This window comes from Sceloporus undulatus, unplaced genomic scaffold (assembly GCF_019175285.1).
Source record: "Sceloporus undulatus isolate JIND9_A2432 ecotype Alabama unplaced genomic scaffold, SceUnd_v1.1 scaffold_15, whole genome shotgun sequence".
NCBI lineage: Eukaryota > Metazoa > Chordata > Lepidosauria > Squamata > Phrynosomatidae > Sceloporus > Sceloporus undulatus.
In genome coordinates this window covers 2,382,933-2,409,940 of record NW_024802937.1, presented here as the reverse complement: position 1 = coordinate 2,409,940, position 27,008 = coordinate 2,382,933, and the positions used below count along the sequence as shown (strand labels likewise).

The 27,008-nt window shown below is 40.6% G+C and overlaps 1 protein-coding gene across 2 annotated transcripts in view; it reads left to right on the top strand.

The window, feature by feature from the left end:
* LOC121917327 (structural maintenance of chromosomes flexible hinge domain-containing protein 1-like) overlaps window positions 1-27,008 on the top strand; it is a 138,814-nt gene that overhangs the window by 49,420 nt on the left and 62,386 nt on the right. For both annotated transcript variants that reach the window (XM_042443215.1, XM_042443216.1), the window contains exons 18-27: window positions 10,415-10,492; window positions 10,579-10,698; window positions 12,335-12,479; window positions 16,115-16,211; window positions 16,864-16,936; window positions 17,402-17,541; window positions 20,398-20,532; window positions 21,619-21,846; window positions 23,173-23,321; window positions 26,234-26,322. In XM_042443215.1, coding sequence (XP_042299149.1) covers window positions 10,415-10,492; window positions 10,579-10,698; window positions 12,335-12,479; window positions 16,115-16,211; window positions 16,864-16,936; window positions 17,402-17,541; window positions 20,398-20,532; window positions 21,619-21,846; window positions 23,173-23,321; window positions 26,234-26,322 — 1,254 coding nt within the window. The remainder of the gene's footprint in view (window positions 1-10,414; window positions 10,493-10,578; window positions 10,699-12,334; window positions 12,480-16,114; window positions 16,212-16,863; window positions 16,937-17,401; window positions 17,542-20,397; window positions 20,533-21,618; window positions 21,847-23,172; window positions 23,322-26,233; window positions 26,323-27,008) is intronic.

Below are 27,008 nucleotides of genomic sequence, written 5' to 3'. Positions count from 1 at the left end.
AATTTGCAGATGATACCAAATTAGGGGGAATAGCTAATACCCCAGAGGACAGGATCAAGATTCAAAATGACCTGAATAGACTAGAAAGCTGGGCCAAAGCTAACAAAATGAAATTCAACACGGAGAAATGTAAGGTATTGCACTTAGGGTGGAAAAATAAAATGCACAGATATAGGATGGGTGACACCTGGCTGAATGAAACTACGTGTGAAAGGGATCTAGGAGTCCAAGTAGACCACAAGTTGAACATGAGTGAACAGTGTGATGCGGCAGCTAAAAAGGCCAATGCTATTTTAGGCTGCATCAATAGAAGTATAGTGTCAAGAGAAGTAATAGTGCCACTGTATTCTGCTCTGGTCAGGCCCCACCTAGAATATTGTGTCCAGTTCTGGGTGCCACAGTTCAGAAAGGACATTGAGAAACTGGAGCGTGTCCAAAGGAGGGCGACAAAAATGGTGAAAGGTCTGGAAACCATGCCCTATGAGGAACGACTTAGGGAGCTGGGGATGTTTAGCCTGGAGAAAAGAAGGTTAAGAGGTGATATGATCGCCCTGTTTAAATATTTGAAGGGATGTCATATTGAAGAGGGAGCAAGCTTGTTTTCTGCTGCTCCAGAGAACAGGACCCGGAACAATGGATGCAAGCTGCAGGAAAAGAGATTCCACCTGAACATTAGGAGGAACTTCCTGACAGTTAGGGCTGTTCGACAATGGAATGCACTCCCTCGGAGGGTGATAGAGTCTCCTTCCTTGGAGGTCTTTAAACAGAAGCTGGATGGCCATCTGTCAGGAATGCTTTGATTTGGATTTCCTGCATGGCAGGGGGTTGGACTGGATGGCCCTAGTGGTCTCTTCCAACTCTGTGATTCTATGATTCTATGATTCTATGAGTGTTGGATTACAACTTTGTAGACCAGGATTTAATTCCCCACTTGGCCTTGGAAACCCACTGGATGACCTTAGGGAAGTCATACTCTTTCAGCGCCAGAAAACCCCATGATAGGGTCTCCATAAGTCAGATATGACTTGAAGGCACACAACAATACACGACAATCATATCACTTTCCAATCTTCCATCCTCCAAGCTAAATATACCCACTATTCTTTTGGCATGCATCATAGTGCTTTGTTTGTAGACCTTTTACCTATCTTCAGACGCAAATTCAGCTTGAAAATATCCTTCTTGACCTATGATCCAAAGAATTGTGCACAGTATTCCATATGAGATCAGATCAAAGCAAAATTTGTACTATTACTTCCCTTAAACTTGACACTAAACTGTTGTTGATTCAGGATAGAATTGTGTTGACTTTTTTGACCACTATTTTTTGTTGCACTATTAAATCAGTTTAGCTTGTGGTCTACTAAGATCCCTAGATCCTTTTCACATATATTGTTGTCAAGCCAGAATTCAGCAAAGCTACATTTGTGCATTTCATTTTTCCTGCCTCTTGTTGTTAACCTCCATCAAGTCAGCTTCGACTTATGGTGACCCTATTAATGAGAGACTTCCAAGTCACCTTGTCATCAACAGCCCTGTTCAGGTCTTGCAGATTCAGGGACATGGCTTCCTTGATTGAGTCCATCCATCTGTAATACTGTCTTCCTCTTTTCCTACTGCCTTCTACCTTACCAAGCATTATTGTCTTTTCTAGTGATTCATGTTTTCTCATGATATGTCCAAAGTGCAACAGTCTCAGTTTAGTAATCTGGGCGACTAGGGAGAGTTCAGGCTTGATTTGCTCAAGGACCGATTTATTTGTTTTTTTTTAGCAGTCTTTGGTATCTGTAGAATTCTCCTCTAACAACACATTTGCAATGAGTTGATTTTCTTTGATCCTCGTCAGACAATATATTTATAATTAAGTATGTAACTGTTTCTTCTTTGTGGTTTCTGTGCTTCACACAAATGGGTTTGCACCTCTGCAGAGAACACCTACAGAATATTCTAGAGTTGAGTAGCTTAGTGGGGATACCCCATTCCCTCCATCTGCTATGCATGTTCCAGCCTGCTAAACTATCATCTACTCCGTTTCTTTTCATCTGCTATCAGAACCAGTCTCCTCTGAGTGCTCTAGTGCTCAGTAATTTTCCCCTTTTACTTATTTTCTCCTACATTTCTCTTTTATTCTTTCACTTTCTCTTACCACTGTCTATTTTTTTAAAAAAAAGGACTTTTGTTTGTTGCTTTACCTTCCCTCCTCTCTTTTGCCTATTGTTCTTTCCTTTGTTACTGTAGCTTTATTATCTATCTTTAAATGTTCTTCTTGCACTCAGAAAGTTTATCTCTCTGACTTGCACTCCGAATGTCTTTTTTGCCTTGGGGGAAGGACATATTGTGGAGCACTGTGACATCTGCAGGGGATTTATATCCTAGATCCTCAAGAACAGAGCTGCGTGTCTCAAGGTTCGCTGCTGGAAGCAGTCATTGATAGTCTCTGATGACATGGTTTCCAGCAAGCCTACATCTTTGGCTACAATTCCTATTTCAAAGCCAAGGAAAGCTAAATCCACTTCAGTGTCAGTGACCCCTTTGGTCCCTGCCATGGAAGTGACATCAGTATCAAGCACCACACAAGCTGAGTCCGTATTGTTTATTGACCCTGCCTTCTCAAGACTCTGGCAAAAAGCTACCAAATCTAGTCATAAGAGACAGTCTTCACAGGAGGGACACTAATCCTCACTGTGATTCAGATGTTTCAGTAATGAAGTACAAGAAGAAAAACTCCAAACTTTCCAGCATTGAAGCAGTTCTGACTAGACTTACAATACTGCAGTACTGTTGGCATCATCAGCTCCTTTCTCCCAAGTAGCTGTGCCATCTCCCTTGGGCATACCTTCTCAACTCACCACCACCACCACTCATCCACATACTCCATTAGACACTGGCGTAGAATGACATATCCCAATGGAAACAGCTCTTCTCACTCTGTCTCTGATATCAAGGCATCTGTCATATCAATACCATCAGGAGAGGTCCTCCTTTGTGAGGGAGCATTCTTATGCTTCTTCAGTCTCAGGTTATTGTTACAGGGATGATTTTATAGGGATGTACATATTGGTGTCATACCTCAATCAATATCAGCACAAGGATTTATGGAGAGAATGCCTGCATCCAACCTTTCCTACTCTCCTTCCTGTCGGGATGGAGATAAACAAAGGGACCCTACACCTTATCATCGTTTCCACATCGGGAGTGAAGTCAATCCCCATAACAAAGTGTCAGACAGAGATGAGGCTCCCCTCGACACTGCTCACCATCCCTGCCTCAGTATCAAGAAGGTTCATTTCCTTCACCTTTTCTGCAATTCACCTGTACCTTCCTAGCATCCTCCATCATTGGCCCCTTGCATGACTGCTACCTTGTCTTCTTCACGATTGATTCAATGCCACTAGTATCTTTTACCACTGTAATGACATCAACATCTGTTCCTTCAGTATATTGGTACATCAGCCGTGTCAACACCAATACCAAGTGTTCTTCCTGTTCCACTGGTCTCTCAGGCTCTGCAGCTTCCTGTTTCTGCTGCATGAGCAGCATTGACCACCACTTCCTCTTTTGATATGACTCAGGGACAAGCGACTACTGACAACTCAGACGACTATGACATCTGCATTCCCCTCTCCACTGCACTCTTCTCCATTGGGCATGTGGAAGACTTGGGAGCTTCATCGCCTCCTGAAGACATGCAGCCCCTCTCGGATATTGTCTTGAGGATGTCCAAGGCCCTCGATATTGAACTCTAGCTTGGTGGGCTGAAACATTCACGGTAGATGGTAGGGCATGTTATTCCTGCCAAGCTACTCAGTGCTAGAATATTCTGCAGGTGTTCTCTACGTGGGTGCAAACCCATTTGTGTGAGGACACAGACGACCACTTGAAGAACCACAGTTACAGGTAAACAACCTGTTCTTAAATGTCTGATTTCCTCTGATCACGGCCTTTGGAGATTTTAGCACCATGTTATATTTTCCTCTCTTCTATTGAAAGCTGTAGGCAAAAGAATCTTGTAGCAATTTTGAAACTGAGAGAAAGAAGTTTGTAGTATGTTTCTTAGAATGGGCTTATTTCTTCAGACCTAGACTACAAAAGGTTATGCAACAACCTTCTTCTTTGTGGTCTCTGCGAAGCATACAAATGGGTCATTCTGAGCCTGCGCAGCAATTTCAGATCCTACAGGAATTGCTAGGGAAGACCTTTTGGCGGCAGCTCTGCCCACCCTCTATATAGGCTCAGTGTCTTCCCACCCGCCAAGTGAGCAGCATAGGAACCTCGCTTGGAATTCACTCCTTCGCTTTTGACCACCCTTTTGCTCTTCACTTCTCTTTTGGATAGTGATTTGGACTGGTTTTAGACTCTGATTAACAATATTCCCTTGGCTTGTTTGACTACTCTCTTGTCTCATCCCTCGGCTTGACGATGTCCTTGCACTCCTTCAAAAGGTGCACTGAGTGCAGAGTAAAGATTCCCAGCCAGGACGGTCACTCTATGTGCCTCCTTTGCTTGAGAGAGGGTCACAGTGTCTCAGCATGCCCTCATTGCAAGGCCTTCACCCCACAGGCCAGGAAGAACAGGGAGATGCGCCTCCGCTCCTTGCTGTATGCACAAATCTTGAGGCCTTACGCTCTGTCTAAGGTCACTGCCAAGGCTCCTACTGTCAAGGGCATACCTTCAACTTTTAAGGTCACTGCCAAGACTCCTTCCGCTGAGGGCATACCTTCCACTGAGGTTCCACAATCTCCCGTCGTGGAGAAGCGCAAGTTGACTGAGGATAACGGGTCTGGACAAATGTCCTCCCCTAAGCGGAAGAAATCTTGAGATGGCTCCAAATCGGAAAAGAAGCACACAGATCTTGTAAGGATAAGGGCAAGGACTCTTCCCATCATAAGGAAAAAAGTTTTGCCCTTCAACATCTTTGGATGCCGACCGTCGGTCCCGTACCAAACAAACTTTGCCGAGTCTCTCCCTGTCCTACAGGAACTCCCTCAACCGTATCAGCTTTCTGATATGGAGCTTGAAGCTTCTCCCTGCCGGCTCCCCAACCCAGTCCTGACAATTGCCCAGTGCATCCCTGTGGATCACATCTCTCAGATGTTGGAAGGCATCTAATTTGATGAAGACCTTGATGAGGAACTTTCTTATGATCTCCCAGAACCTACTGATAGAGACCTCATTTTTTATGACCAGACAAGCACCTACTATTCCTCTCGACCCTTCAGAAGTTCGAGCTGGACGATTTGTACAGAGCCTCGATACTGAAGAACCTTGGCTCCCTTCCTAGATGGCCTCCACTATGTTTGAGCCCCCTCGATCCCATCCTGCCTCCCCTGTGACCTGCACTGACCAACCGTGCCTTCCACCACCCCAGAAGCCTCTGGTCTCAACTGTGCTCCCACTGCCTCGGTCCTCTCTGCTTCATTCAAGGCCGACATCTCTTCTGAATCTGCTGACTATTCAGAGTCCGATTTTTCTCATGTTCATCAAAGTGAGGCCCTCACAGTTCCTGAGGCAGCCTCCCCTTCTGACAATGTCAAATCCTTCTCAGAGCAAGTCATCCGGATGGGCAAAGCCTTCCATGAAAAGGTCCTCCACACTGATGCCGAGGCGCTCGACCCCGTCAGTGAACGCCCCCTTTGATCCCGTTCCTGCCCTCAATATCGAAAATTGTCAAACGTTCCTGGACTGTTCCTTCCTCTTTACAGTCGCTTTCGAAGAAACTGAACAATTTGTACAGGATCACCCGCTCGGATGACTCCTGGCTCTTCGAGCACCCCCGTCCCTACTCGTCTATTGTTGAAGCTTCCCAGCTCCGCTTCACTCCTAAAGCAGCCTCAACTCCAAATGACATGGAGGGCCGCAAGCTTGATTCTATGGCCTGTTACAGACAGGCCAAAATAAAGCTGCTTCGAGTCACTTTGGAGGTATGGTATTTCAATGATGCATGCGTCCTAAGAGTCCAAAAGCCGCACCAAAGCCACATGCCAGTTCTAAGGACTGGAGTGCAGCTTTGGTGCAGCTTTTGGACTCTTAGGACGCATGCATCATTGAAATACCATACCTCCAAAGTGACTCGAAGCAGCTTTATTTTGGCCTGTCTGTAACAGGCCTCAGGCTTGAAAATCTTACGCTTCGGCCATACTGGACCTCAAAGTTGCTAATTATGTGGCTTGCATGGCAGCATATCAGCAACATTTGTGGAAACGTGCTATCCCTCTGTATGACAACCTTTCATAGGAAATGAAAGAACTGGCCCTCACCATCCATGCCAAGAGACACTCTCTGGCCGCACAACAGATCACTTCAGCCAGACACTCAGTTGATTGCGCCGCCAGGCAACTCTCTGGAGCCATGGCCCTGCATTGCCATGCCTGGCTGAGATCTTCCGACCTGACACCCCAGGCCAGATTGGCTATTGAGGAACTCCCTTTTGATGCTTCGGTCCATTTCACAAACACACTGACGAGAAGCTGGAATTCAAAAACAAGATGAGAAACACAGGCCATAAATACAATATGTCATCTTCTTCAACTTCTCGGTCTCCCCACCCATACCAACACCATTCGGGATGGCAGAGACCTTCCTACCCCTCCAACCATGGTAGGCCCAATCAGCCTCCTGACTTTCAACAACAGCATTTTCCCCAGCAACAACAGCCTCCCTCGGGAAAACGTCAATCAAAATCTAAATATAATTATCCCTTCCAAAAGAAGGATCCTAACCAAGGCAAGAGGTGCTTCTGAAGTTTTCCAGCGCACTTTGCCCCCTTGCCCCCCTTTGGGAACTGTCTGGCCCATTTTTACCACTCTTGAGCCACCATAATGTCTGACTCTTGGGTGCTCAAAATTGTCTGGAGGGGCTACACCTTGAGGTTCAACATCCTCCCCCCAAGGTGTAACTTTGTTTCCACTCTCCCTTCAGACACCCTTCTCGACAAAGTGCGCTCTCTGTGCACTAAAGGGGCCATCAAAACTGTGCCCCCTCTCAAATCCATCACTGTTTTTTCTCCAGATATTTCATTGTCACCAAACCTAATGGAAGCCTTTGCCCTATACTAGATCTCCATTATTTGAACTCTTTCATCTGTTATAAGCGTTTCTGTATGGTGACTCTCACTTCCATCTTGCCCCTATTACAGGACTCAGATTGGTTTGCCACTGTGGACCTTCGGGATGCTTATTTCCATATTAGCATCCGAGAGGACAACCAAAATCTCCTTGCCTTTTCTGTTGGTCCCGACTCCCTTTGCTACCATGTTTTGCCTTTTGGATCCTCCATGGCACCAAGGTGTTCACCAATTGCATGGCAGTCGTGGCAGCATTCCTCCGCCAGCAAAACATCGTCATTGCGTACCTCGACGATTGGTTATTTGTTGCCCCAAACAGACTCATGCTCTCAGAACATCTCAGCTATGCTCTCTCCCTCCTTCGAGTCTTGAGACTCATGCTTAACCCAAAAAAGTCCACTCTCTGTCCCATGCAAAGAGTGAAATTCATCGGCGCCATGTTAAGATTCCACGACGTTGAGACCATATCTTCCCCAAGACAGGTTCGACAACTTCAGTTCTTCAATTCAGGCTTGCCTCTCACGACGCATCTGGGCAAAGACAGCACAGGTGGTGCTGGGATATATGGTGTGCACGACGTATGTCACTCTGTGGGCTCGGCTCCGCATGCGCCCCTTCCAATCTTGGTTTCTCTCCATCTTCAATCCAGCCTATGATCATCCACAAAGATGGATCACCATCCCAAGGCGGGTGGCTCGTTCCCTCTGTTGGTGACTTAACCCACAGAACGCCTAAGTGGGCATGCTCTTCCTGCCTCCTCAGTCCCAGGTCACGCTCACAACAGACGCTTCCACCTCCAGGTGGGGAGCCCACTGCAAAGACCTCTCCGTCAACGGGAGATGGTCCCCAGCAGAGCTCCGCTATCACATCAATGCTGTAGAGATGTTAGCGGTCCGGAAAACTCTCAAGGCATTCGAAACCTTGCTTCAGGATCAGGTACTCTTGCTCCTCACCGACAACACAACAGTGATGTATTACTTAAAGATGCAAGGAAGTACCAGATATTCTACTTTCCTCGCTCTCACCCTCCAGATTTGGAATTGGTGCATCCCCAGCCGCATCATCCTGCAGGCCATTCACCTTCTAGGGGAGGAGAATGTGCTTGCAGACAAACTAAGCAGAGCTCCAGACTCTTGTACGAGTGGCAACTCAACCCCTATGTCGTACGCTATTTGTTCTCCCTTTGGGGAACTCCGGACATCGACCTGTTTGCCTCTCATCTGAAATTTCAGTGCAACCAGTTCTGCTCCAGGAATCCTTCTGACTAGTCATTAGGAGTCGCCTTGCTATTCCACTGGTTGGACAAGATGTTCTATCTGTTTCCTCCTTTTCCTCTCATCACAAGGGTGATAGCCAAGCTCTGAACAGACTGCTCGGATATGATCCTTGTCACCCTGTGGTGGCCAAGACAGTCGTGGCTCGCTCCTCTTCTCCAGCTCTCCAATAACCAGTTCTGGCCGCTGCCTCTCTGTCCCGACCTCCTGACCCTCCTCAATGGTCAGGTTCATCACCTGGATGTCAAGACTCCCTGCCTCGTGGCCTGGAGAATTCTACCCTGAACTGCTTCTCAGCTCCGGTTCAAAAGATCATTTTGGCTTTTCATAAGCCTTCCACTGAGCATTCCTATTCACTCAAGCGGAACAAATTTTTGTCATTCCTGATTGTCAGAGGGCTATCCTCCTCGGAGGTTGATGTCCCCATCGTCCTCGAGTTCCTGAACTCTCTCTTTGGGTCCGGCCTCTCCATCTCTTCCTTGAGATGTTACCTCGCAGCCATCTGTGCCCACTTTCAGTTTTCCGGCTGCCTGTCAATGTTGGTGAAAAAATTCTTTACGGGACTCAAAAACCTCAAGCCCCCAATCGCTGCCCTGGCATCCCCTTGAGATCTTCAACTCGTCTTGGCAGCCCTATCTGCGGCTCCCTTCGAACCCCTTGCTTCCTGTGACCTCAGGCTCCTCATTTGGAAGACTGCATTTTTGGTCTCACTGATCTCTGCACATCGGACCAGCAAACTCTTTGCCCTCTGTACCGACTCTCCCTATCTCAATTTTTTTAGGGACAAAGTCCTCCTCAGACCAGACATCTCTACCCTGCATAAGATTGTTTCTCTCTTTCATCTCAACCAAGACATTGTTCTTCCAACGCTTGCTCCGAACCCGACGACCGACACCGAGGGTCGACTCCACTCTTTTGATGTCAGGCGGGCTTTGGCCTTCTATCTCAACAGGACTTCAGTCTTGAGGCGTTCTCGACAGCTTTTTTCTGCTATTCCATCCCTAAGCTGGGACTGCCTGTCACCCCTCAACATTTCTCTAAATGAGTGACCTCCACTATCCACCTCTCATATGAACTTTTTGGGAAGATGCCCCCTGCTCGAATCCGAGCCCATTCAACCAGGGCGGTAGCTACTTCCTCTGCCTTCCTCTCCGGCATCCCCTTGGAGGACATTTACAAGGCTGTGGTATGGTCTCAACCGCTGACCTTTATCAAGCATTACAGACTTGATACCAGGCAACGCCAGGAGGCATCTTTTGGCAGAGCTGTTCTTTCTGCAACTCACTGAGGTTAATTGACAACTGTTAAATGACACAAATTCACACTATTTTCTGGTTTTATAATCTATTTATTTCATTACCAGGACACGCCCTCCTCCGGGAAAGTTTCAGCTTGTCAGTCTAACCCATTTGTATGCTTCGCAGAGACCACAAAGACGAATGACAGGTTGCTTACCTGTTAACGGTAGTTCTTCGTGTGGTCATCTGCGAATCCATACAAATCCCACCCATCCTCCCCTCTGTCGTATCCTACTCTTTCTTCCTTGTCTGCTCTTATGGCAGACTGTTTGAACTGAGAAAGGGCGGAAAGACACTGAGCCTATATAGAGGGTGGACGGAGCTATCACTCAGAAGTCTTCCCTAGCGATTCCAGTAGGATCTGAAATTGTGCACAGGTGCAGAATAACCCATTTGTATGGATTCGCAGATGACCACTCAAACAACTACAATTACAGGTAAGCAACTTGTCATTTCTCTCAGTTTCAAAGATGCTATAGGATCCCTTTGCATACTTACACATGCTAACATGGCAGTCTTTGAATTTCATTGAAAACTGTCACTTTTAATATTTTACTATTTTTCATAAGATGTATAGAAATAACCAGTGATGAAAGCGTTATCATAAGAGAGATCCAATTTTTTTAAAAAGAATTTGTTTAATTGCCTCCCAAGCCTTAGAAAAAAATTAATGTGTTGTAAATTAGTTTACTGAATTACTTACTTGAATCTTTATGTTTTTGGAGGGATTTCCCCCCTATTTTTATGTAATTGTTCTCTCTCCCCCCTTTTTTCCCCAGCCCCTAGTGGAAATAAGGAAATCATTTCTCATATCAGTCAACATGGGAGTAAATGGCCATTCTGGTTCAAAAAAATGGGTGAGTGCTTTTGCTCTAAATATATTGTAAAATAGATTAATATTTTGATTACTTCATTTTAATTTGTTGTATCTGATTATATGCAGAAAATATTAATAAACTTGGAGCCTACACGCTGAAACTTCAAGTGGTGTTGAATGAAAGCAATGCAGACACTTACGCAGGAAGATCTCTTCCATCTAAAACTTTTAAATTTAATATAATAGGTAAGGTTGCTTCTACTCCAAGCATCCAATGCTTGTTGTTTTCTTATGTAACCTAGCTATGATAGATTCAGTAAAAACTGTATTTCTAATTGAAATTAGGCAAAAGCATTCTTGACCATATTATAAATGAGTTGAAATGTTTATTCTTCATTCAGGTGGTCTTTCAATCTACAGCCTTAAAGTTTTCCTTATTTATTCATATGCATAGGCGGGCTTGCCTTCCGCAGCTTTGAACTTAGGCGGAAGGCAAGCCCCAGCAAAAGTAATGGGACGTGTACTCGCTCTGCTGTGAGCACGCATCCCATTATTTTCTATGGGGTTGAGCATACTCTCTTTTCCCCATACGTGGGAGGGGGTGTCGGATCCCTGCGTATGGGCTGGACAGACTATATGTTCTATTTTTATCAACCTACAGTACACTCTGTAATCTAATATTATAATTGGTATATAACTCGTTTATGTTACAGCATAATAATGGATTTAAAATCCATATAAGGAAAACAAGAGAGAAAAAATATGGTGATAAAAAGGGAGCCACATAGCCTATTGCTCATTCCTGATGCTCTTAATTCAAAGGGCCATGGGCAGGTCAGAATCTGGGCCACTGGAAGTCGCCTTCCTTTTGGGGGAAGAAGTTCATTTAGAAGTGGTGACTGAATTTTAATCAAGAATTCTGATGTGATTCTCTAACACATTTTAATATATGATTTGGAGAATGACCTGGATGAAATTGAAGGGGAGGAAATGATGTTATAATTTGTAATTAATACATTTTGTTCCAAGTTTTTTGACCAACACTGTTAAACAAATATGATTGTTTGTATTTCGAATATGAGTAACAGGTGCTAAGAAATACCTAAACTGCAAAATCACACAAACCAGTCAATGCATGAGACTAGTTGACACTAACTTGGCTAGAGGATGAGAAATTGCCCATAATACTGTGTATTTTCTCTTCCCAGCCCTTCCCCTCTTTTGTAAAAATTCCCCCTACAGTATTAGCTATTTTTCACCATTGCACCTTTGTTACCAGTACCTAGCATAAGGTGCGCTAGGTTGTGTATACTTACCCAAGCACTGGTGTCATAGCAAAGCATTAGGAATGGTTATATTAATCATAATTAGTATCAGTCTAGATATGCAGTGCTTGCAGTTAAGGGATCCAAAGAATTCATATGTGAGGGGGGGAAAGGGGGGCTAGAGAATTTGCACAATCCTGTGACCTATTTAACTGTTACCAGTAAGTGGCTATCAATATGTCTACATCGGACCTCAATGTGTCTGTGACAGAGAAAGAAATGCCTACAGATCCAATTCCAGTTTTCAGCTTACAGGAATAGACCAAGCTTCGCTACAGTAACCTTAATGCTGAGTAGTGTATTTTGATATACTAATCAACTCTTTTGTCACAACATCAAACATTTTGTGTGACTGAAATAGAAATGTAAAGTTATAATATGTCTCTCTTATATAAAAAAGCAGAAATAGTATTTGGTCTTTTGCCAATTCAGAATGGTTTATTCCACAATTAAGGAAGTACTTACTTAAAGGTAGTAATTACAATCAATATATCTAAAATATAAGTACAAAAATGTTTCTTATTGAAGATGTGAATAATTTTTTTTCTCTGCCTCAGAGGGCAAGCCTCAGAAGTTTTCAATTGGTCTTCTGGATCCTCCATTTAGGGTTGGGCTTCCATTCAGTATTCCTCTAGATGTCCAGGATGAATTTGGTCATTCTACTTATCTGACAGATGATATTATACCAGTCCTAGAAGCCAGGTAACTGTCAGTTTTATGTTTTGTTTTTAGATTGCTTTTAAAGAAAGGTCCCAATCCAGTGAATCTGTAATTCACTTAAAGATGCACCGATACAGCTGGGTGATAATTACTTAATAAATTAAGTTATCTACATGTGAACATGGAGATATTGTCTGTTAAATCTTTACAATTTGTTGGTTACATAAGACTGATGGGAAAGATATGGGACAGGTTGTTGCTGAAGGAAAGCTTGTTATTTTTAATATTTCACTGTGACTTGTGTTCTTTAACTGGTGATGAAACGAGTGGGACAGAGACTAGAATGACAATGGTGGAAGACTTGGAGTGAGTCCAGCCAAACACAGTCTGTTGTTCATTGGAAAGTGTATGCAGTGGTATTGGTGGCAGCAAAGAAATTATACTACTTCTTTGAGGTCTCTACCTCACACATGTGGGTTGTGTGCCTGCAGAGTCTCAAACAAAGTTCTAGAGCTGAGTAGCTTGGTGGGGACACCCTACCCCCTCCTGTCTATCAAACATGTCAGAGCCAAGCTATACTCTCCTCAGTTTCATTTCTTCCACCATTGAAGCAAGTTCCCTTTCACAGTTGTTCTGCTGAATAGCATCCCTTGACTCAAAGGGGGGGGGGGGGGGGGAGATCATTTGATGGCAAGGGCCTGTTCAATACAAAAACTAACAAAACCTTGGACCACCTTTGTAATGTTTGGTTGACTGCAAAGAAAATGGGTATTAGCATTAGCATCCAGAGGTAACAATATTGCCCATTCATGCCTCTGGTGCAAACAATCTTCTGAGTCCTCTTTTTCATGCGATAATTAACTAGTTAGTTCTTCCCGGACATATTCTCAGCAGTCCTCAGTACATCAACAACATCCCTTCAGACAATTAAAAATACCAGTCTGTGACTTCAAAGAAGCCGTCTTCTTTCGTGAAGTTGCTCTTTTTACTCCACTCTCTAGACGACTTTTCAGCCAATTATAATACACCACACTTTTGCAATACACCCTATTTCTTCAGGCTCCAAAACTAAACAGCCGCTATTTCAACTGGTGGAACATCACCACAGATATCTGGGTATGTACCGTCATCTGTCCAGGCTATGCCATAGAGCAGTGACATCCAAACTCTGGCCCTCCAGGTGTTTTGGACTTCAGCTCCCAGAATCTCAGATGGCTGAGGCTTCTGAGAGCTGAAGTTCAAACACCTGGAGGGCCAGAGTTTGGACATCACTGCCATAGAGGTTTCAAATATTCTACCCATTGGCATATTTCACCACATCCTGCCTTCCCAGACACTGTTAGAAGAAATCAGTGCCTTGTTGCAGAAGGACAAGGTCTAAACATGAATTCAGAGAAATCCATTTTGGAACCGACAAGAAGTATCGATTATGTAGAGGCAACTCTGGGCTCGCACTCTAGCCATGCATAGCTACAAGAGTGGGCCTTCATCTGTGCCCTCACACATACCTGCTCTACCTCCCTGCTCTCATGTCTGTATTTTTTAATTCAACTTTTTTTGTATGTCACCTTTCTCCCAGGTAGCTTCCACAACAACAAACTGAAAACGTTTACAAAAAACTTAAACCCAATTTAAAATCATCACTTTAAAACACTATAAAATTGATTAAAACTCATAGAGAAGTTAAAAACATAAAACATACATCTGTATTAAAAACACTGCTTGCTTAAGCATTAAAAGCTTGCTTAAATAAGAATGTTTTTGCTTGCCAGCAAAAGGAAAGAGAGGGAGCCAGCATAGCCTCCCGTGGAAAGGAGTTCCAGGGGGTGGGGGCAGCCACTGAGAAGGCTCTCTCTCATGTTCTCTCCAAGTGAGCCTGTGATGGTGGCAGGACCAAGAGGAAGCCTTCCCCTGATGATCTTAAAACTGTGACAGGTTCATATGGGGAGATGCAACCTTTCAAAGGCCGTATATGGCTACATGACGAACTTTGAAGCTGAGCAGAGGGTAGCTTGGTGGGCTCTGACTTGCTTGATAGATGGGAGGGTGTAGGATGTCCATGCCAAGGTACTAGCTCTAGAACTTTCTGTTTGGGACTCTGCACAGTCACACAACCCACTTATTTGAGGGCACAGATGGCCCACTAGAAGAACCACAGTTACGGGTAAGTAACCTGTTCTTCTGAAATGTCCCCATCTTAAAAAAGGGTAGAAATGATGACCCAAGTGACTACTGACCAGTCAACTTGACATCAATACCAAGAAAGGTTCTAGAAGAGATAAGTAAAGTCAGTCTGTGCACACTTAGTAATGACCACAATTCTCACTATGTATGCACTGCCTTACACAGACCCAAGGGTTTCTCAAAAACAAGTCGTGCCAACTAATGTTATCTCTCTTTTTTGATAGAGGTTAAAAACTGGTAGATCACGGGAATGCTGTGAGTTTAATATATCTTGATTTCAGTAAGGTTTTTTGACAACATCCTCCATAATATTATTGCATGCAACCTTTTGAACAGTGGGCTAGACAGTGTTACAGTTAGGTGGATCTGTAATTAGTTAACAGAGTTGAACCAAGAGAGTACTCACCAATGGTTGTTCTTCATCCTGAAGGGAAGTGACTAGTAATGCCTCATGGATCTGCCCTACGTCTGGTTTTGTTGAACATTTGTTTAAATGACTTTGATGATGGAAAAAAGGCATGCTTATAAAAATTGCAGATGACAGCAAATCATGGGAAGAGGTAGCTGATATTTCAAAAGACAGGATTCAAAATGATCTTGACAGATTGGAGAACTGAGCCAAAACTAACAAAATTAATTTCAACAGAGATAAATGCTACGTCTAGGCAGGGAGAATGGAATCCACACATATAGGATGAGTGACACCTGGCTTGAAAGCAGTACTTTCAAGCAGTAAAGGATTTAGGGGTCTTAGTTGACCATAAACTAAACGTGACTCAACAGTGTGATGCAACAACCAAAAAAGACAATGCAATTCTGGGCTGCATCAACAGGAGTATAGTGTTCCAACTTAGGGAAGTGTCAGTGCCACTCTATTCTGCCTTCGTCAGACTCATCTGGAATACTGTGTCCAGTTCTGGGTACCACAGTTCAAGAAGGATATTGACAAGCTGAAATATGTCCAGAGGAGAGTGACCTAAGTTGATCAAAGGTCTGGAAACCAAGACTTATTTGGAATGTCTTAGGAAGCTGGATTAATTTAGCTTGGAAAAGGGAAGAATGAAAGGTGACATCATATTCATCTTTCAATACGTGAAGGAATGTAGAAGATGGATCCAGCTTGTTTTTTGCCAGTAGATTCAAATTACAAAAGAAGTTCCACCTAAACATTAGGAAGAACTTTTTTTATTCTAAGACTTGTTTGACAGTGAAATAAATTGTCTCAGTGAAGTCTTTAAACAGAGCATCTTTCAAGAGCACTTCAGCTGGATGTTTAGTTGGACTATATGTTCTTCATGGTCACTTCCAACTTTAAAATTCTATCATTCTATGGTTTGTTTGTTTTTTGAAGAATCACAGTTACAGATGATCATCCTGTCCTTTCCTGTATCCTCATGGGCATCTTGTTTCATAAAACACTTTGTATATCTTTCTGTTGTAGTTTAAAGGTGATCAGATAAATTCTTAAATTAATTTGACTTTTAATTTTATAGTGGTTTAACATTACAATATGAAGAAGTAGAAAGAAGACCAAATTGTACTGTTAAAGGAATAACTGCTAGAGGCCTTGTGAGCAGTTTGCAGGGAAAGGTGAGTTGAATGTGTTCCATTATGGAAATGATACCTTATTTTTTATTATAAGTGTGTGATTGTATATACAATGGACTCTTCCCATCTGGTTCCAACCCCCCTCCCCCGTGGGTGGCAAAAACTTCAGACGGTTGCACCCCATATTATTCAGTGGCGATAATGTGCACACACTGCCATTGAGTAATATGGGGCATGATGATCTGTGGTCTGTCAAGTCTGCAGATTGCCACCCTGCCAATATGAAGGGCCCACTGTATGCAGTCTTTGTATAAAATATTGTAACAGGTTATTCTTTAAAAATATTTGATGTATTTAATGATGCATTTGAAATCAACTGTGTACCTACTCAATTCAATAAATTCTTTGCTGATTATTAATAATAGTATTGTAGTAGTTGATAAACTATCATACACTAATGATTGTATTAGTGGGTAAGTGTTTTTCAGAAATCACAGTTTTGTAATTGAGGATATTCAGATAAATGCCATGCAGGTAAATAAATAAACCTGAACTTGTAAAGTCCTTTTTTAGAAGAGAAAACTTCTAAATCATTTTACTCTTTGTTTAAGAAATCGTTTTCACCCCAAAAACTAATATCTAATGCAGTGATCATTATTCACAATTAACCTTTGACATTATTACATTTTGATAGAACTTTACTTTGAAGATCAGTCTTCCTGGACTGAAGGAAGAATCCCAGCTTTTGAAAATTAAACTTCTCCCAGGTATGAGAAAAGTGTTTGAATGCTATGAAAGTATTTCCTGGAAAGAGTATCATAAATGTGTGAATATTATTTTTAAAAAACAGTGCAGTGGACCCATGCATTACGTGGGGGATCCATTCCGACCCCCCTGGCTCAATACTAAAGAATTCTGGGAAGTGTAGTTTTGTGGGACATTTAGCCTTCTCTGTCAGAGAGCTCTGGTAGCACAAACTACAATTCCCAGGATTCCCTAGCACTGAGCCAGAGAAGTTAAAGTGGTCTCAAACTGGATTATTTCTTCAGTGTGTTTTGGACTCGAATTGTTATATTTGGTATCTGAAGTAAAGACATAAGAAATTCTTTTTATACTTTGTTGTGTAACCCTTTTAAAATGTTGTGTTTCTTTAGGTTTTCATTGCTATCTTTGTAGTTGTTTGAATTTTCAAAATAATCAAGAAACTAATGTCCAATTTCTAAACTGAACAGGTCCCCCTCGGCAATTAAAAGTCAAGCCAGATTCTGATATCTTGAAGATTGAGAATGGAACAGCATTTCCATTTCATGTTGAAGTGCTGGATGAAGTAGGAAACCTAACAGCACAGCCCAAACTAATTGTCCATTGCAAGGTAGATCAATGCCTTCTGTTACTTTTCTTTAATAATATGACATCAGTTTGTTAAGATTTGTTTTATTGTTGTTAACCACCTGTGAGTCAGTCCCGACTCGTGGCAGCTGTGGATGAGACATCTCCAAGATTCTCTGTCCTCCACTGCTTTGCTTAGGTCCTATAAATTCATAACCACGACCTCCCTAATAGAGTCTATCCATCTAGCATGCAGTCTTGTTCTTTCTGCTTCCCTCCACCTTTCCTAGCATTATTATTTTTTCTAATGAGTCGTGCCTTCTCATGATGTGTCCAAAGTATGACATCTTCAGTTTGATTATCTTGGCTTCCAGGGAAATTTCAAGCTCGACCTGCTCAAGGACCCATTTGTTTGTCTTTTTGGCTGTCCATGGTAACCTCAGCACTCTTCACCACATCTCAAATGAATTGATTTTCTTCTTATCTGCTTTTGTCACTGTCCTGCACTTGCATCTGTACATGGTATTGTCTCAGGGATTGCTCATCTCATTATGGCCAGATGAGGGTTTCTTGAAAATGCTACTACCTGCAGAGGCCCACATAACTGGCAGGCAAGAGAGACCTTTCTTCTCTTTTGCTCCCAGATTTGAAAGACACTTCCTTCAGAATTGTTAAGTGCGCCACCATTCAAATAAAAGGGATTCCAGCATACATGAAATTTTCCTTACACAGGGGAGTCCAAAATGGATCCTGCGCATATGGCAAGGGCAGACTATACATATTTTTATTCTTTCCTTCTAAAGTGGTTTAATTGTGAAAATAATTTTAATAGTTTTTACTATTTAAATTGGTTTTACTTGTATGTCAGCCACCCTGGGTACTTTAGTTGTTTAATGGAAAGACAGGGTCGAATAAATAAATAAATGCTATTATGCTTCAACATATTGCAGTGGACCCTTGTTAAACGCTGGGGTTTGGTTCCAAGATCTCCCATGAATAACAAAATTTGTGGATGCTCAAGTCCCATTAAATATAATGGCATAGCAAAATGGTGTTCCTTATAAAAAATTGAAAAATCAAGGTTTGATATTTGAAATTTATCCTTTTTTCGAACATTTTCAAACCGTGGATGCTTGAATCCGTGTATAAAAAATCTGTGTATAAAAAGAGCTGGCTGTAGTTTTCCGTCATTATTTTTTTCTTATTTGAGGTGGAATCTTGTTCAACATATTAAGTAAATACATTTCCTGTCTAAGCTCATATTTTATGTTCAATATTTTTTCTATCATAATGTGTACCTTCCTCCAACAGGCCTTTAGTTTGGGGCATCGCCACCACATATGAAACCATGTACCTCCTTTTTCTTGACACTTCCAGCATTCATTAGAGTTTGTTTTGTAGATCTTTTCAATCCTACTAGGAGTTAAATACCACCTGTGCTCCATTTTAAAATAGTTCTCCTTCAATCCCTGTGCCTTTGTAAATTTCTTTGTTTTGGTTCTACCATACTTCCAACTCTCTAGTCCAATCATCCTATCACAGCCTGAGGCCCATTTTATCATTTCATCTGTTATCAAATCTTCCTGTTCTCTATTCCTTAAATACTTGTACAAATTTGATGTTCCTTTCCTTGGATCAAAAAAAATCTTGTCAATTTCCATGCTATCTTCAAATTCTTCAGTTTTTTGATCCATCAGCCACCTTTCTCTTAACTGTAGATACAAAAAACAATTTTAGGGTCAAGTTGGTTTAATTCATCTATTGATTTTATTTCATATTTATTCAAGCTGATTTTATTCAGAAGATATTTATATGTAAGTCATCTATCTACCTTTTCCCATCTTCCAATGAAAGCTTCTTGTGGTGACACCCAGAGAGGTTTCCTGTATATGTTTTCTTCTTAAAATTCTCCCAGACTCCTAACAAAGCAAATGTAGGCATGCCAACCAAAACGATTAGTAAATCCTTCCACATCCAGTAATTTAGTGTTATCTAGAAGAATCCAATTAGCTATCCAGGTTAATATGCTTGCTTGATAATATAATTTTAAATCAGGAACACCTTCACCCCCTCTTCTTTTTGTCTTGTCATGATTTTCCAATTAATTCGTTGTTTCTTACTATTCCATATGAATTCCTTTATATCTTTTTGCCATTCTTGTAATGGTTTCTCATTATTTAGTATGGAAATACTTTGAAATAAAAAAATTGATTTTGGGCAAAATCATCATTTTAATAGTTTCTATCTTTCCTGATAGTGATAATTGTAATTTTTGCCACCTCTCCGTGTCTTTTTAAATTTCTTTCCACAACACTTTATAATTATTGTCAAAGAGGTCTTTATTCTTATTAGATAACCAAATTCCAAGATATTTAACTTTACTTTGTATTTTACAATTTGTACAGGTTTCTGTCTGTTTGTCTTCTTTGCTTAAACTTTTGGTTATAATTTGAGTCTTTTTTATGTTAATTTTAAAACCAGAAATCTTGCTAAATTCCTCTTTTATATTGAAAAGTTTTTTACTTGTTGGGTGGGATCTTCCAGAATTAAAACCAAATCATCAGCAAATGCCTTTAATTTATATTCAAGTCCTTTAATTCTTAGTCCTTTTATGTCTTCTTCTTTTCTTATTTTATTCGCCCAAACTTCCAGTACTAAATTAAAAAGTAAAGGAGATAGTGGGCATCCTTGCCTGGTTCCTCTTTTAATATCAAATGTACTTGTTCTATTCCATTAGCCATTAATTGTGCTGCTTGTTTTTCATAAATTCTTCTTATCCAGGATATAAACTTTGTCTCCATTTCCATCCTTGTCAAGACCTCTAACATAAAGTTCCAGTTCACATTGTCAAATGCCTTCTCAACATCAACGAAAACTAATCCCAACTTCATCATATTAGTTTTCAGGCGCTCCCGACCTTCCTGTGTATGCCGTGGACTGCAGCAGTGCAGGATCAAATATCTTAACAGGACCAGTTCTGCATATACAGAATATAAAGAAGGACCAGATACTTAAAGCAAGGATTGAAATACCTGTAAGTAAACTACATATTCAAAGCAATCCCTAATTTTTCAAACTAAAGATGTGGAACATTTGGATACTGCACTGTCTGGTTGCTAGGAACCCAGTCAATTTTTTAGTCAAAGAAGGTTGTTTTTTGGAAGCAAAATCCTTTGAGTTGAAAAGGAACCATGCTTGGCCTTACTCACAATTGGTGCTTGTCCAATTTATGTTCTGTAGAAGTACATTTCTGCAGGCTTCAATAGAATATCTTTTTATGATCAGGGATAATGAAAGATAAGTTAGAGTAGAAGTGAATCAGATAGATTTGTTGCAAGTGAGTGAACAGTTGCTGGCACTAGATTCATTGCCTGTCACAGAGTCTAATCTGCACTTCAGAAATAATGCAGTTTGACACCGCTGTAACTGACATGGCTTAATCCTGTGGAATTCTGGGATTTGTAGTTTTGTGAGATATTTGGCCATCCCTCTCAGAGAGCTCTGCTGCCACATCAAACTGCAAACCCCAGGATTTCATAGTATGGAGCCATGGCAGTTAAAGTGGTGTCAAACTGCACTATTTCCGCAGTGCAGATGAGACAATAATAGATTTTTATATGAATTAAGTGGGTTCTAGAAAATAAATTGACCTTTACGAATGTGACAAATATAGATAGTTTAAAAACTGGAAACCTATAAAATCTTGAAAAACTGGATTTACAATTTTTAAAGGATTTGACTTCTTGATTTGAAGAAATATCAGAGCACATGTGATGGATACTTCTTAAATTTTTACATTTCAAGAGCAAGTCATTAGCTTTTCTCTCCTCAGATGACAGGGCCTCTGCAAGATTCCTTTTGTTTAGCCTCTTTGTTTTTAAACAGTTTAAAAATATTATATGCCAAGGAGTGAAATAAAAGAATACACAGTGCCCTAATTTAAATTGTCTTTTTTGGTTCTCACTCTTAATTTTTTGTTAATAAAAAAGACACTGGTAAAGATTGATAAGCACAATTGTTAATAAGATTGTATTTTCAATTCTTTAGTTAAATATTGTGAGCTAAGAGTTTTTTCATTAATACTTTCATTTGTTCTTAATCCTTATACTTTTATAATTAGAGTTGTAAAAATGTGCCACCATTGGAGAAGACTATTAAAATGCTTCCCAGTAGCCGTGTTGCAAAACTACATATATTTAGTGTTGGGGGAGAAAAAGCTATTCAGATCAAGCACCGGGATGAAATTAACTGGATTGCAGGTGACATGATGCAAAATCTTATTTTCCAAATGTATGATGAGGGGGAAAGAGAGATCATAGTAACTCCAACTCTGGCCGAAAAGATTAAGGTAAGCATTTTCAAGAAATTGAAACTGGTTTAAAGGAAAGGAGCGATATTAGATAGAGAGAAAAGTGTGTGTAAAAACGGTGTTGCTTTATTTCCATTACTGACTGAAGAGTCTCAGTTTACATTACTTGCAGAAATACTTACAAAAGCAATTTAGTAAATGTACCAAGGAATTTGCATTCCTAGGCCTTTCCAGAGGAAGTAATACAAGACATACAGCTGATTAGGTTACATTGACGGTGGTGGTGGTGGTGTGCTTTCAAGTCATTTACGACTTATGGTGACCCTAAGGTGAACATATCATGGGATTTTCATAGCAGGTTTCTTCAGAGGATTGCATTGCCTTTCTCTGCGGCTGAGAGAGTGTGGCTAGCCCAAGTTCACCCAGTGATTTTACATTCTTGAGATGGTATTTGAACCTTGGTCTGCAGAGTCATAGCCCAATACTCAAACTAATGCACCATGCTGGCTCTCTTACCCTAGCGTGCAGAAATTTCAGGACAGGCATAGATGCATAAAGTTCCAAGACAGAATCCTGTAGCAAGCTTAAGCTTTACTCTTAATTTCCAGCCTTTTCTCAGTATGTATTTTGCTTGACTGCTCTGCAATTTATAGCACTGGGATGAGGTGGGCTGTCCAAACTTAGAAGAAGTTTGAAGGGTTTTTTTAAGATCATGGTGGAACATGGTGGTCTGTAATGTATGTCAGACTCATGAATGCTAAAATTTCAATTAACAACAGCAGTTACATTCAGCTGGTGTGGGGGACCTATTACAGTTGTCTGCCCTTGGAAATTCATCAAGTCTAGTAGCTTCCTGAATGTTTTGGGGAATTTTCCGGTGGATATTGTGAGATATCTTATTGAAGCCTTGTCTTGCTGTGGAAAGGTGGAATGCCTAAAAATAAATAAATCATGACCTTGATCACTCTTGGAGGAAACCCTTAGAAGCACTCTGACATTGTAGAGATGACCTGGCTCCCTGATAGTCTGTGGTGTGTAAAAGGTTCAGGTTTACTTTTAAAAGTGTTTCAGGTATTTCAAGGGATTCAACACTGAGAGATTATATTTGAAGGGATGTTAAGACTGTTGAATCCAAAGTACTTTAAAAGATTCTGTATTGTTCTGTGCTTCTAGAATATGATACCAGTAAACATATTTGTTCACATTAAATTAGAAATCTGTGCTAGAAATCAATCACTAACTTAATTTAAAGCAAGGGCTTTAAAGAGGTCTTTTGGCCTCCTTTAATAGATCAAAAGGAGCTGATTGGAAGAAGAGGTTACTTTAAATTCCTCCTGATACTATGGATAATATTTTATTTCCTAGGTAAATTGGACCCCAAAGATTAATAGAGAACAATTGCTTAATGGTATGTTACCTGATGTGAAAGTGCCAACGTCTGTAAAAGATCTCCGCTATTGCCAAGTTACATTTCATGATGAACATGTATCTTTGGAAAGTGATTTTACAGTCAGGTTTGTACTTCTTTATTCCTAGGGATTTTTTTTAATGTTCAATAGCTGTTTCTTTTAATTATAGCAGACAAGGACACATTTTTATTGTAATTTGTACCTGAACAATTTAAGTAGTTAAATTTTTGCATCCTCAGTGAGGTATACATTATATGTTACCTACTTTTAAGTAAGTTTATTGTTGAACATAATGGCTATGTTTTCACATCATACAGCGCGGCCACTCCATACGTGGGTGCACTATACGTGGCTTTCGGTTTACGCGGAAGCTGCGCTGTAAACTCTATGGAGCGCGCAGCTGCTGCGTGCATACAAGCCCCATTCATTATAATGGGGCTTGAGCATAGGTGGAATTTGCCTTACGCGGGGGGGTCCGAAAGAATTTATATGCTGTGGCACAGCTGTGCAGTAGAGAGAGGCGCCGAGGAGGCACCTCTTCTGGGCAGTCTGTACCCCGCCTTTGATTGTTATCTGCTGAGTAGCCTCCTATTTATACCATTTTGCTCTTATATTTTGTTTATTTTATTTCTTTATTTTATACTTTGTTTCTTTCTAAAAAAAAACCTCTTCCATATCAGATCTTTTAGCTGCCCTTCATCCCTCCACCCCCCTTTCATGGCCTCTACATCTCTTTTTAAGCTTTGTTCTACCTGTTGTAGAAAAGTTTCATTGTTGGACAGATACTCCCCATTTTTGTTTAGGAGAGGATCACATCATTGAGTGCTGCTTGATTTATAAGTCCTTTACACCTCAGGCCTTGAGAAATCAAGCTCAGAGACTTAACATCCACTGTTGGGAAAAGTCAGTCAGTCGCTGATCATGCGGTTGCTAAGGGCCCATTGTCATCGGTTTTGTTGCATCACCTCAGAAAATACCAAAGACATTGAAGGCTGTTCTGAAAACAACTGCACCTCCAATATCTGTGCTGGCCACTTCGATACTGATCACTACCGATTGTGGTCTTTCGGTTCTGACAGCTACCTGTTCTGTTCCATCAGTACTGTTTGGTCTTGATCATGGCATAGTTATTCTGCCTACTGCTTCTCTCTCTGTCCAGGAGGTGCCTTCAGTCTGTCAGACCTCCAAGACAGCTTACTCCTCCAAAACAAAGAAGTGTGCTGCTGCCTCTACAGATGACACTGATTGCCCTGAAGGGACGGAAAGGCCTAAGGAGAAGAAAAGGCATAAACAGCCTAAGCCACTGACATTGGCTTTGGCTGGAGTAACTCCGATACCAACATTGAAGTCAGTGCCTTCTGGCCCTACACCATCCAGTACCAACGTCTATTACACTTGCTTTGGTACCAATGGTGGAATCGATACTGAAGGCGATCCTGGTGACAGTAACGTCAAATCCTGAGGTCATTCTTCTGCTGGTTTCGAAGCCTTCTACTATGATGTCTCCATTGCCCCTGGTACTATCTTCACTGCCATCGCAGATATTTGTCTGTCCATCTGGGGATTTCTGCTTTTCTACTCCTCGTCCTCCACCTCACCAACTCTTGCATCTTTGAGTGGACTGGTCCCCTTATCATACAGGGAGTGTACTGACAGATCTCATTCGTCTTCAAGGACATACTGCTATGGGGATGATTCCTCCTACACCTCTGCTTCCTTTATTGATTGAGAGTAGCATGAGGAATATTGAAGGGAGAGACCTTCTTCTTAACACTTATACTCACCATCATATTGAGACCGCTACCATAGAGATTCTTTCAATCTCTTCCTCAGTACTGAGAATGCTTCAGGTCCCAGTCTTGATATCCATCTCAGTACCGATCTTCTCAGTCTGACTTTACGTTCACTGCTCTACAATTCCACCTTCACTGTTTCTTTGCCCTCCATCACGTGAGCCATCTATCTACCCTTTACCATCTTCCAATGAAAGCTTCTTGTGGTGACACAAAGCAAATGTAGGCATGCCAACAAAAACGATTAGTAAATCCTTCCACATCCAGTAATTTAGTGTTATCTAGAAGAATCCAATTAGCTATCCAGGTTAATATGCTTGCTTGATAATATAATTTTAAATCAGGAACACCTTCACCCCCTCTTCTTTTTGTCTTGTCATGATTTTCCAATTAATTCGTTGTTTCTTACTATTCCATATGAATTCCTTTATATCTTTTTGCCATTCTTGTAATGGTTTCTCATTATTTAGTATGGAAATACTTTGAAATAAAAAAATTGATTTTGGGCAAAATCATCATTTTAATAGTTTCTATCTTTCCTGATAGTGATAATTGTAATTTTTGCCACCTCTCCGTGTCTTTTTAAATTTCTTTCCACAACACTTTATAATTATTGTCAAAGAGGTCTTTATTCTTATTAGATAACCAAATTCCAAGATATTTAACTTTACTTTGTATTTTACAATTTGTACAGATTTCTATCTGTTTGTCTTCTTCTTTGCTTAAACTTTTGGTTATAATTTGAGTCTTTTTTTTTCCTGTTAATTTTAAAACCGGAAATCTTGCCAAATTCTTCTTTTACATTGAAAAGTTTTTCTACTTGTTGGTTGGGATCTTCCAGAATTATAACCAAATCATCAGCAAATGCCTTTAATTTATATTCAGGTCCTTTAATTCTCAGACCTTTTATGTCTTCTTCTTTTTTTTTTTTTTTTTTATTCAACAAAACTCCTGCAGACCTGGAAATCCATTAGTAGTGGATTGGTCCTCTGGCCATTTCTGAATGAATCTTCACGGTAAATCCAATCTGTCATTCCCTCCACTAGGTATCTGCTGGCTCTAATTATTTCATATCGAAGTGAAGCAAATATTTCACTGTATTTTATATTTTGATATTTAGTATTATTTAAATGAGGTGATATATTGTTTGATTTAATGTTTATAGTTTGGTCTGATTACTCTAAAATGAGTATTTGTTCTGAATTTAATGTTTGTTTCTTTTAGACCACTTGCTGATGATCCGAAACATATAAAATGCAAACTAAAAGGATCAAATATATTACAGATGGGTGAAACACTACAAAGTGAAATAGGTAAGTAATTATAATTAGGGAACATTGAAACTGTAAGTTTGTTTTCTTGTTTTCCATCTTTCATTTCCTTCTGTATTGATAATCTTCCTGAAAATGTATATAATACATATTTGCACACTCATTTATCTTAATATGCACATTTTTAATATTTTTGGTAAATGATAAAATATTTTGTGCACATTTTCACTATTATACCTATCATACTATATATTGATTTGGAAATTATGTTGTAAAATTTTGAAAGGTAAATGTCACCATTTAATTAAGCCCCAGTTTATATAGAATCCAAGGAACAGAAATTTGTTAATTTATGAACTAAATAAATATCTTATTCATTACTATGTGTAACTCTTAATATTTTTGTATTGTGACTCCTAGACCTGGAGAATATTTATTTATTTATTTATTGTATTATACCCTGCTCTTTTATTAATATCTTTGATGGAACACTGAATGGAGTGTAAGCTATAGCAGTGTAAGGTCTGTAAATTGCACAGGTTGAAATCTTGCTACCATTCCTTACTTGCGCAAGTCTCAGATAAATGTTGGTATATAATAGTTTATGATGAATTGCCATCATCATAGTCTGCTCACAATTTGATGAATATAGAAAGTCAGTATTTCAGATCTTGGTGAAAGTTATATTTTTACACTGTTAGTGTAAGCTGGGTCATCTCTAAATATAC